Consider the following 12,698-nt stretch of genomic DNA (forward strand, 5'->3'; position numbering starts at 1 on the left):
GATTATGAAAATTTCTTAAATTTTGTTTTAAAATTTTGTTTTATAATTTAACTAATCTGAAAATTGCCATCTCCTGCTTTGCTTACTGTTCATCCCCATGGCAAAAGCCGGTAATTCTATGCTACATCGGATGAAATACACTCCTTTTGTGTTTTTGTCGAGATGTTCGCGTGAACATCACGCTAAAAAAAATCATGTTGACCCGCCCCGTTAGCGTGATGTTCGCGCGAAAATGTGAAGAAAAGATAAAGACTGTTTCACCCACATAGAATCACCCGAAAAAAACCGTGTCCCGTAGGATTGTGCCTAGAATTCAAACAAAGGGGAGTAAAGCTTACTTCGATGTTTTAAGAGCCGGACTCACGGGATGATTATATGTAAAATTGAAAAAAAAAAGACTCGATAATTTGAAAATAAACATGTCGAATCACCCGCAGAGTAGGTAGGCTGTACCTAATAAAGCAAATGTCAGACAGCATAGATGGTAGCGTATATGTATTATGGGGAAAGTCTATGCTACCCCAAAGACAATGACGCGACAAAGTATGATTAGTTAAAATAAGTGATACACAATTAAGTTGATTTTTCATCCCAATTTTCATGCACATCCAAACACAACAAAGCCTCACCAGTAGTCCGTATGCTCTCCTGTCTCTATCCCCCCACCCCCCCCATATGGAAAATGGGTAAACAATTTTTGGATACCACAAAAAAATCATCTTCGTTCCCCCCAATTTTTTTTTTTTTTGGGGTAATCAATTATCATATCATCAGAGACAACCCTTTAATCGTCGGTGGCAATGGCGGATCTTTTCCGCAGTTTCTTGGATTTTCGGCCTTTCCATACCAGCTACAAATTGCATGTAGTGTCACCTTCAAAGCATTTATCTTCTACACTTGTTTACTCACCCAGTTCAAGAATCCGTAAAATAAATAGAAGGCCATTTCATCTCAAGCTGTTTTCCCGTCCTTCTGCCACAACACCTTCTGTTGATGTAGTTTCTACACATGGTATGCTCAATGCCCCTCATCTAGTTCACATGATTATTTCCTTCTGTTGGTTTCTTTTTTCTTGGTTTTATTTTTCTCAAGATATGTTTGAACTTGTAGCTTCTTGTTCCTGCAAGATTGATCCCTTTCCGATTTTACTCTTGAGGTTGGAGTTAGATGTTCGAAGTGAATCAGAGTTTAATTGAAAATTCGCAGTAAAGTTTGAATCTTTTTCGTTTGGAGAAGGTGAACTAACTGCCTTGTCCAACTGGAGACACCCTTGGTTAGAATTGTATCCTCTGCTAGTTGCCTATGCAATTTATTTCTGAACAATTCAGTTGCATTGTCAGCTACTTGACAAAACAAAAGGTTTGAAGATGAAAAGCTCCTTTTGGGTGTGGGGTGGTAGTATGTGAATTTGGAACTGGAATCGTTTGTAACCTTCTTAGGCCTTCTTTGAATATGTAAAGCTTCAATTTTTTGTGGTGGTAGCTTGTGAATACTTGGAAATTTGTATTGTTTGTAATCTTATGGGTTTTTTCGGATGACTTTGTTGGCAGAGCATTCTGACGGTAGTCTAGTATTTCGGTTTGGGGAACCTGGTGAGGCTGCCTCAAGTGTTCAAACGGAGGAGCCAAATGTTGAAAAGAAGGAGATTGAAGTGGAAGGTATAGAGGACGACCTTGTGGTGAATATTTTGAATGATACTAATGATGGAGGTGTTAAGGACTCTAGTTTGGCAGAGGTGACTGATGAATCAAATTCCATAGTTATTGATAGCAAAAACTTGGATGAGAAGATGCAAAGCGCAACTGAATTTGAGTTGCACACTACGGTTTCAAATATAGACCTGAAAGATTCTTCTACTCAAGGTATTGATATGGAGGACACTGGAGAAAACGAGGAATATTTGGATGATGAGCAAGAGAATTCGAGTATGAAGAGTGTGTCTCCAAATTTTGATGTAATTTCGACTCATGGTATGCTCAATGGCCATGATTAACCTTTTTACTGATCTCCTTTTGTTTATGGTTCCTTTTTCTTATTTTTGCCAAGAAACATTTAAACTTGGAGAATCTTGTGCGTGCTAGTGTTGGACCGCTGTCCGCTTTTTACACTTGGCCTCTTGGGGTTGGAGTTGGTGGTAGCGCCTGAATTTAATTTAGGGAAATGAGAATAAAAATTACTAGTAAATTTTGAAAGATTTTCATCTGGAGGAGGAGGAGGAGGAGGAGGAGAATGATCCTGGTCACCTGGATACACTCCCATTTTAGTTGTATCTTATTGTAGTTGACACACTTTATTTGTGAGTATATAAGAATGTATCATACTCAACAAAGGAAAGAATTGACTTGTAGTTTAAAAAATTGGTTAATTGCCCTCTTAAATGGTTGACTATTTATATCTCGTGTTCTTTGAGTGGTGGTTGTGTATGAATTTGGAAATTGGAGTTGCTTGTAATCTTTAAGCTTTTTCTTGGATGATTGTGTTTGCAGAACATTCTGATGGTAGTCTCGTATTTCGATTTGGGGACCTTAGCGAGGCTGCCTCAAATGCGCAACTGGAGGAATCAAAGGTTGAGGAGGAGATTGAAGAGGAAGGTACAGAAGAAGACCGCATGGTGACAGACTTGAATGGTGATGACGGAGGTGTGAGAGACTCTAACTTGGCTGAGTTGACTGATGAATCAACTTCTTTAGATTTTGATGACAAAAAATTAATTATTTCCGAGGAAGAGAATGACTTGGGTGAGAAGTCGAAAGACGCAACTGAATTTGAATTGCCCACTATAGTTTCAAAGGTAGAACTAAAAAATTCTTCTACTCCAGGTAATGATATCGAGAGTGATGGGAAAGATGAGGAATGCCTGAATGAAGAGCGAGATAGCTCAAGCCTGATGAATGTGCCTATGCTTGCAAATAGTTCAAAAATAGAGAGTAGTATTGCTGCAGTGGAAACTCCAGAAAATAACATTGTTGATATAACCATGTTGCAGACAATTTCTCTGAGTCCCGATACATTAACAGAATCTGAAAATGATGCTTTTCAGGCTAGTATATACACTGTTGTTTCAACAGAGTCGTCCGCAGATTCTAAAATTGACGGTGGCGTTAATAATATTGTGACTGTGGCTTCTGGGATGGAAGCGGCTTTACAGTTTTCTATAGATGCCGGGGCTCAGATTTCTTTAGAAGGAAATGAGTCACGAAATGAAATTGCAGAAGATGGAAGTGAAAGTGGCATAATCCAGTTAATGTCCAAGTCTCCTCAGATGGAAACTGGAAGTGAGGTGACTGATGAATCAAATTTTATAATTATTGATGAAAAAAATTTAAGTATCTCTGAGAAAGAAAGTGACTTGGGTGAGAAGTTGAAAGACGCAAATGAATTTGAATTGCCCACTATAGTTTCAAAGGTAGAACTGAAAAATTCTTCTACTCCAGGTAATGATATCAAGAGCGATGGAAAAGATGAGGAATGCCTGAATGACGAGGGAGATAGCTCAAGTCTGATGAGTGTGCCTATGCTTGAAAATAGTTCAAAAATAGAGAATGATACTGCTGCAGTGGAAACTCCAGAAAAGAACATTGTTGATGTAACCATGTTGCAGACAATTTCTCTGAGTTCTGATACATTAACGGAATCTGAAAAGGATTCTTTTTTTCAGGATAGTATAGACTCTGTTGTTTCAACAGAGTTGTCCTCAGATTCTAAAATTGACGAAGACGCTAATAACATTGTAACTCTGGCTCCTGGGATGGAAGCAGCTTTACAGTTGTCTATGGATGCCGAGGCTCAGACTTCTTTAGAAGGAAATGAGTTTCGAAACGAAATTGCAGAAGATGGTAATGAAAGTGGCATAATCCAGTTAATGCCCATGTCTCCTCAGTTGGAAACTGGACAAACAATTGATGAGGAATCAGTCAGTGACGATGGGGAAGAATGCAGGGATACTGACAAAGCTGAGAGTCTAAAATTGGTTAGTTATATCTTTTAAGACTCAGCTCAAGGCACCAGCACCAATTTACAGTTGTCTTATTTGTATCAAGCATGGATTTAAACCTGTGACTCTAATATTAAAATAAAACATAAATTTCACTATACAAACCAAGATCCAGAAATTTTGGACACTACCTTTCAAAAGTAATTTAAATCTCATTCTGCTGTGTGCTAAAGTACATTTATCTGTTATCAAAATGAGGATTGCCATGAGTTGCAACTGAGGATTAGCAGCATTCACCGTGATGCGATAGAATATCACTCGTAGGACCTATTTCATATTTGAAAACCTCGAACCTACACCTTCTTCGACGTTACACTTAGCAAAAGTAAAAACCAATTCAGATATGTTGCGTACAGTACCACATTTTATGCATTTAGATGGGTTTAAGTGAGATGATGAATTGAATAATCCAAAATTTCGTTCATGTTGTCCGCATAATAATGTTATGATTATAATACCTTTGTGCCAGATATATTGATCAAATCTGTCGCTAATTACCGTAGTCAGAAATATCAGAATACATTAGTAGAGATAATGTTCCTTTGATCCTCTGTTTTCATCATGAAGTTTTCCTAGGAGGTTCAGTTTTGACTTTTGAGAGAGCAGAATGATTTACGCTCACTTCATACGGGGAAGCTATGTTTTTAATACAAATATTGTTTACAGCTGGACGACATACCACAGAAGTCGGTTCTGGTATCAGAAAGCACTGAAGATGATGATACTGTGAATGGTGACATAGTGGAATCATCAGGAAATCACGTTGTGGAGATGGAACCTACAGAAGTTGCTATCAAAAGGTTTCTGACTCACTCTCAACTATTTTCTGTGTTAATCTGCACTCTATACAGTTAATCTCATCGGTCTAGTGCCTTGATGACAAACACTCAATCTGCATTGAAATCAGACATTTCGTTAGTATAATGTGGATTATGGAATTATTTAGTCATTCTCTGTTTCCTAATCACTGAAGGCCCTGCAAATTTGACTGAAATTTACTAGATTTGCTGTTTTATGCTTCTTATACCTTCATTTCCCATATCATGATTCAATTAGAAGTACAAGGATATTGAATGCTTTAAATTTTATGTATGTTAATTTCACAATAGTCGAGAGTGAATATGAGCCTGATACGACACATTTGTTCTTAACAGCCAGGAAATCCAAGTGACAGACTTTGTTCTATCATCTGGTGCTGCTCTATTGCCACATCCTTCAAAGGTATCTCATGATTGTTCTTCTTAAAGTGAGCTTTTGGTGTTCCATTAGTAGTGAAGCCACATTCATGTAGTGGGGTAGGCTTCGGAAAACTTAACAAGTTTGTGGAAAGCTGTGTTCTTAAAATCCACTTTAATCGATCTCCTCCCAAAGCAACAACATCGCCAGGGCTCAGTATTTAATTTTTGTCTGAAATAACTTACATGCAAAAGAAAGATTTGCCAATGACATTTAGGGATTGTTTTGGAGAGCTTTGCTTATTTAAAAGTGATTTTTTTAGAGATTATTTTGAAGTTGGTGAGAAGTTAAAGTAGAGAGTGTTTGGAAATAGAAGTTTAAAACTAATATAAGCTAAAGGTTGAGTGTTTGGAGAATAATTGCTTACAAACTTAATTTTTTGTTAAATAACAACCATACCCTTAAACTATATAAAATTGATCTCTTTTAATTATTTAAAATTTGATACTCACACCATAAAAAATTTATTTATATTGTTATTATTAGATTATGAATATTGTATCGAAATTAATTTTTTTATAACATGAATGCTTGAAAAAATATATAAAATTAAAAATAAAAATATAAAAAATTATAAAATTGTATGAATACAACAAATATGTATAAAAATCTAATTCTGAAACTACAAATTATATAAAGAGAAATGCAAAATATTATTTAAAAAATAAATACTTGTAATAGAATATGATTGAATTTTATAAATTCTATTACAAATTATTAAAAACTTATTAGGAGAGAAAATTAGGTCAAATGAATCAAGAGTATATAATTGTGTGATATGATAAATATTTTAAGGATGTAAATGTCAACTTGTAATTTTAAACTCTTAACTAAGAAGCAGAAGCAGGAAAAAACATTACACTCTTGCTTCTAGCATTTGGCTAAAAGTTACAGAAGCTGAAGTTGACATTCACAAACACTCAAAAAAACTTTCATGCGTCTAGAATTTAAGAAGTGCTTTCTATAAGCTCTCCAAAACACTCCCTTATAACAGTTTTAAAACCCAGGTAAAAAAGTTAGTGAATTTTGAGTTTATTTCTTTACAGCAAAATGAAGGAACTTTGAAGTTTTAACCAGTTTAGGACTTCAACACAGTGACACTCTCTGGCAATTACTTTGTCCATTCATTTTTGAAAATGTGCTAAATTTTGTTCTATATAGTTTTGGCATCACCATACCTAGGTGAGTAATATGCCAAAATAATAAATTCCAGGTGTTGACAGGTGGAGAGGATGCATATTTTGTCAGTGGTCAAACATGGCTAGGCATAGCTGATGGAGTTGGTCAGTGGTCATTTGAAGGTATGTTCTGTTTCATCATTTCCTGCCATTACTATGACCACTCTTCATGTAAAAACAGGAAAATAAAATATAGCATTGAAAATCGCTCTCTGTTTTATCAATCTCATGGACAGTACATTCAAAAAATCGTAAATGACCATTTTTTACATCTCTTTTTAGGGACTAATCCTGGACTTTATGCTCAAGAACTCATGAAAAATTGTGAAAAGCGTGCATTGGATTGCAACAGTAATTCATTATGCAACCCTGCCGAACTTCTTATACTCAGTGTTGGTGAAACTCAATCTCCTGGATCCTCAACTGTTTTGCTTGCTCAATTAGTCGGTCAGGTATTGGCATTTCAGAGCTTGTGATATCTGGTAGCTTTTAACCATCAATACTGGTTTTGGTGAATGGATTGAAGTATGATAAGGAATTTTAAACATGTTGAGGTGAATGATTCCCTCGGACTCAAATTTCCTTCGTCCATACAATTCTTCCTTTATATGAAAGTTTGTAAGTTGTTGAATGAGCATCAATTGTCAATAGGTTCTTCAAGTGGCTAATATTGGAGACTCTGGATTTATTATCCTTCGGCATGGATCCATTTACAAAAGATCTTCACCTATGCTTCATGTATTTCATTTCCCGCTACGGATTGAAAGAGGTGATGATCCCTCTAATCTTGCGGAGGTATGGCTCTACAAAATAATTCCAAAAAATTGCTGACTTTCTCGTGGTGTTGATATAGTTGAAAGCTAATTTTGAAATAAGCGTCATTTTTCGGAGCTGCTCTTAGCCTCTTGCCTTGATTCATGGGGCAGGGATATTTAATTATTTGAAAACAATCTGGGTTTATGATGGTTGCAGCCCTGTCATTTCTCTCAGAAACAGTAACAATTAGCGCTAAATATTCAAGCGCAAATTCACTCGGAATGAGCTCTATTGAGTGGAGTAGGACTGTAGGACAGCTAAATTTGGAAATAACTCATATAATTTTCATAAATCATTCAAAAGCTTTTGATCACGATTTTTTTATTGGATTCAGTTATACAAGATTGATTTAGAGGAAGAGGATGTGATTATCTTGGCATCCGATGGGCTTCTTGACAATTTGTATGATCAAGAAATCGCATTAGAAGTTTCAAAGCACCTTGCTGCAGATAGCAAACCAAAGGTACTATTACTTTTTCTTGAATATTGGAGCTTCTTTGCTGACTGTTGACACAGAATAAACCTAGAATATTGAATGAGAGTATTTAGTAGATCGAGGAGGACCCGAACTTGTCATTGCGAAATTCTCAAATAGTATTGGAATTTTGTCCCATTATGAATTGATTCTCTACGTACTTTCTCCTTCATGCACAAGAACAAGACAATTAGATATATGACCTTCCTTCCCATTTTCGTTTGATTTTTGACCTTCTTTACCTAAATCTTTGATAAATAACCTTCAATTAGAATTCTAATCCTAATTTTTCCAAATTTGCCCCGGCCCTTTAAAACACAATTGCCTAACACAAAATCATTCTTTTTATTTTAAATCTCCTTCCCATCCCAGTCCACTAACCATGCTTTCATATCTTCCAACTATTATCTCTTTATCTTTTGTATTAAAATATTTAATGATTCTCCTTGTCATAAAAACGCTAAATCATGTTCATCTTTTCTTCTACTTGTTTCCGATGCGTCGACATCTCGTTTCTCTATATCTAGTATGTATTATCTTCGGCAATCTATTTTTCCAACCAAAATTTTATTATTTTATTAGAACGTTCATAATTTTTTTTAGAACTTAACGTTCATAAATGAACGTGCATGGATTTTAAAATTTGGATACAAGAGACAATTTAAAGTAAATTAAAGGGGAGATAATTAAAATCAATTTTATAATTCTCTTTAAATGAGTAATTTTTAACATATGCATACAGGGATAGACTCAATTTTAAAATTTGTAAAGACATAGAAAAAATAATATTTTTAGTTTTAGATGTTGCTGGTTATCTTTAGGATTTTTGTATTCTATTTTTTTTTTTTCAGTTGGAGAAGACATTTATTATAATTGAGTTTCAAACTCGACATCTCATCCCAACAAATTTTGATATAGATTATGATTTAATGAGATTATTAGTAAATACTAAATATTATAATGTTGTAAGTATTATAATTGTCTTTTTTATTTGAAATGCATGATCCATGCTTAAAACTTATGAAGACACTAATATGAAACTTATTTTTCACGATGAGGTTGTTTTTGTGGTGTGTATAATTTTCAAAATAATTAGATAAATTAGCAATCAAATCATCATTGGGAAAAAAAAAAAAAAAAGAGAAGGAAAACAGACCTCGCGTCTGTAAAAAAATTGGAAATTGATTTTTACGAAAAATGAAATTTGTTGACAATTTGATGAATTTGCATATATATGGTTAAAGAAAGTTGTTTTAAAAAGGGTAAAATAGTACAAATAAATCAATTAAAAAGAGGAGGTTATATTTCAAATTTGGAGTCAAATGGAGGTTAATTCTTTAAATATTTACTTCTGATCTGTGGTGGGGGGTATTACAAATGTTTTTTGGAAATATATTTCCAGAGATTGAATTGGGGAGTATGTTTATATTTTGGGTTTTATATTCTGGAGAAGATGTTTTCAACTCTAGATTTCATATCGCGCCAAAATAAATTAAATGAAAACATTTCCTGTAAACATTAGCACACATGCCATTAGCATTTAGTGCGTGTGAGTTTAGTTGTTATGTTGTTGAGATTTTCCGATCTTGATGTTGCCTTCATCCGAACCCGTCCTTGTATTTTTAGGAAATCGCAGAAGCATTGGCAGCCAAGGCACAAGAGGTAGGTAAGTCCGCAACGGCCAGAAGTCCGTTTGCAGATAATGCGCATGCCGCCGGATATGCAGGGTACACTGGTGGCAAGCTTGACGACGTAACTGTGGTCGTATCCGTGGTTCAAAGGCAATCCAGTTCTCAGACTTTGTGATTTCAGTTCTCCTTCTCCTGCATTCTATGTCCCTTGTGAATGTGGTGAGTTTTTTCATTGTTCCCATTTCTATCAACTACTCGGTGATTCTTATTTTTATACATTTTGTTAAGTGTATATTATGGCTTGCTGCATAATCCAACAGTAGTTTTATTTTTAGAGGTTATATTTAGAAAGTGTGCTTTTCTTTTGTTTTGTATGTATATAAAATGTATATGATGGCATGATAATCAAATCAATTTAAGTAATTAAACGTTTTGTAGCTTATTTTATTTTTATATTTGAGGTCCACGTGTTTTTGAAAGGACCTCACTTGTGAGAACAAGTGTCTATCGTTCAAATATAATTTTATCAATAGTCTTTTTAAAAAAAAATAAAAATAAATTATTTTGAACTTTATTCAAGTCCAACCTAAAACTTATCGTCATAATTGCACATGGAATATTGTCTTATGTAAAGTAAGCATCACATTCACATCATGCATTGAAAAAGATTCCACACTTTATCTTTCTCATTGAGGCAATGAATGATTTCACGAAAGTGTAAAAAGGGCACATGAATACAGGGAATGGAATCTCAATTGTTGAAACTATATTAAGTTTAGATTATTTAAGACTCGCGTCGGATAGTTTAGATTATTTAAGAATCGAGTCGGATCGAATCGAACCGAATTGAACTCAATTATGTACAATCTAGCACCACACATTTCTAACTTTTAAACCTATGTCATCTATAAACAAAATTAATAGCCAACGCCCAACACCTCATGTGATATAGCAGACGTATCTCGTAATAAGTGCACAACAGCGGCGTCCAATCGTTCAACAAACAATTGAAGTCGGATGGATTTATCTTGACGAATGTTTGCATTAGTCTATGCTTTATCGGGAATAATTTTTTATTGTCTCACTATCTTTAGATCATCTAAAATTTCACTACATTTTTAGGATAGATACTAAGATAGTATTTGAGATTAGTTCTGAAAATGTACTTGTGAGTTTTTTCTTCACAAAATAGTCTAAACCGAAATTGAGGTTGAATCAATTTATCTTTACAAACTCATGTCACTATGGCAGTGTTTTTATGGATTATGAGAAAATTCTACTCCTCTTTCTCCAATCCAAATAAAAATATAATATTGTTTTATAAATAATTATATTACGAATAGGGAAAAAAAATCTCCTGTATATATGGACTGTAAATTAAAAATGAAAATACTTAATTTTTTCCTATATATTAAAGTTAAACTCCTATGTTGGTGAAATCTAGGGGTGGGTGTTTATTTTCGGTTATCGGGTACCCGACCCGATCGCATAAAACCCGATCTTATCGGGTAGTTTTTGAAAAAGTCGGGCTCGGGTAGAACCCGGATCCGATATAGTGAAAGTCGGGTTGGTGTCGGGTATTTTTTCTGCTACCGGATCGGGTATCGGGTACCCGACGGCCGACAAATATTTTTTTTAGAGGATATGGGCCTATTAATTAAACTAAATAACTAATATAGGCCCATCAATTTCATTCTTTCTTCCCAAGTAGTGATTCAGATTTTCCATCTCCAAATCCAATCACCATGGCAGAAAGGGTTTAAATTTCACTCTATCACCCACCCCACGGCCATGGCTGGACGGCTGGATGGCTAACACTGGTCGGAAACGGTGCTGGATCTAGCCAGCACACACAAACCAGCAAACTCGTCCTCTCACGAAGAAGTGAACCAAACCGTAATCAATTCGATTTATTTTCTATTGTTTTCTTTCTTTTTATTGGTTTATAATTATCACTTTTATTTATTGTGCTAGAAGTAGTAAGCTAATTGACCGATGGGTAGTGATTCAACAGAAAAAAAATATATATATCTCTCACATTTTGATTTTTTTTTTTTTTAAAAAATAGGTTTTAATTTTCGGGTACCCGCAACTAACCGAAATTTTCGGATCGGGTTCGGGTAGTGAAATTGGCTATCCGACATATGGGGTACCCGACCCGAATTACTCGAACCCGATGTTACCCGACCCGACGCCCACCCATAGTGAAATCTACTGTTTTTCTTTTCTTTTTTAATTTACTCCAACTCCCTCATCTGTTTAATTTTTTAATCAACCAACCAAATAATACAAACTATTTAATATATGACATAGTTAATAAATACTTTTATCTTTAATTTTTTATTTCATTCAAATCAAATTAAGGGAATTATATGTAATTAAAATATTATAATAAAAAATAATATTTTATACGTAAAAATATATGGATTCACAACTTTTTTTTAGGGGTAAAACTTGTAATATTATTAATCCAAAATAAGGTCTTTAGTCACAAGATCTACCAACCAAAACGAAAAATTTTATTACTCCTAAATGGTAAGACTTTGAGAAGAAAAAACAAAATGCGCAATAGAATGAGCAACCACATTCGTCGACCGACGAACATGGAATACCCTTACATCTTTAAAATAACTACGGAGCCACCCTAAAGGCTGGGCTGGGCTCCAGCCCTGGCTAAAAAAAAAATTGCTATTAATATATGTGCAATTTATATACAGCTTGAGATGAATTATTTCTTTAGCCTAGGTTAAGTTTTTTGACCCATTCTACAGCCCATTTTAGAGCTCGGGCTTATGGCCCATTTTAATCATGCTTTCATCATCTATTATTAATTTTGCACCAACTTGGTTAATTATTTAGTTAATCGTTTGAAACTAGCTATTATTTAAATTAAGTCACTTATATCAATTTCATTGAATGAAACCCATACATTTTCTTCAAATTCATTGATTTTGTAACGCCCAGAAATTCGTCACGTAAATCCGCATGCATAACTAGAGGATTTTATAATTTTATAATAATGTGAAAATGTGTTAAATTATTTTTATGAGTGATTATTTAAATTAAATGATTTATTTGCATGTTTTAAATATTATTTCGGCATTTAAATCTGTATGCTGTGATTTATGAATTTATTTGAGAAAGTTTATTTTATGATCGCGTAGGCGGGACCGTGGACGGACGAGATGTTAGTTTTCACCCAAAATATTTTATGAGATTTTTAGGAGCCTTAAAATATTATTTTAAGGTAAGATTTTAAGAAAATTATGGTATTTATATATATGTATATTTATATGTCCGTTTTTACCCAAAATAAGTCATTTTAATGACTTTTATTAAGCTTTAAAAATCCAATTATTTATAATTTC

At 34.2% G+C, this 12,698-nt stretch overlaps 1 protein-coding gene across 4 annotated transcripts; it reads left to right on the forward strand.

Moving 5' to 3' along the window:
- Positions 1–681: 681 nt before the first annotated feature.
- Positions 682–9,752, forward strand: LOC140863078 (uncharacterized). 4 transcript variants are annotated; one of them, XM_073266218.1, is made up of 11 exons: positions 682–1,011; positions 1,551–1,970; positions 2,487–2,738; positions 2,820–3,970; positions 4,661–4,794; positions 5,149–5,215; positions 6,444–6,531; positions 6,691–6,860; positions 7,060–7,203; positions 7,559–7,687; positions 9,326–9,752. In XM_073266218.1, the coding sequence occupies exons 1-11, from the start codon at positions 801–803 to the stop codon at positions 9,503–9,505; spliced, it is 2,946 nt and encodes a 981-aa protein (XP_073122319.1). In that variant the 5' UTR covers positions 682–800; the 3' UTR covers positions 9,506–9,752. The 4 variants fall into 4 exon arrangements, 3 of the variants coding, with proteins under 3 accessions (XP_073122319.1, XP_073122318.1, XP_073122320.1); XM_073266217.1 differs by having other exon boundaries at positions 2,487–3,970; XR_012143826.1 differs by lacking the exons at positions 7,559–7,687; positions 9,326–9,752 and having other exon boundaries at positions 2,487–3,970; positions 6,691–6,962; positions 7,060–7,189.
- Positions 9,753–12,698: the final 2,946 nt, after the last annotated feature.

The sequence above is a fragment of the Henckelia pumila genome, chromosome 4 (genome assembly GCF_033568475.1).
Source record: "Henckelia pumila isolate YLH828 chromosome 4, ASM3356847v2, whole genome shotgun sequence".
Classification (NCBI taxonomy): domain Eukaryota; kingdom Viridiplantae; phylum Streptophyta; class Magnoliopsida; order Lamiales; family Gesneriaceae; genus Henckelia; species Henckelia pumila.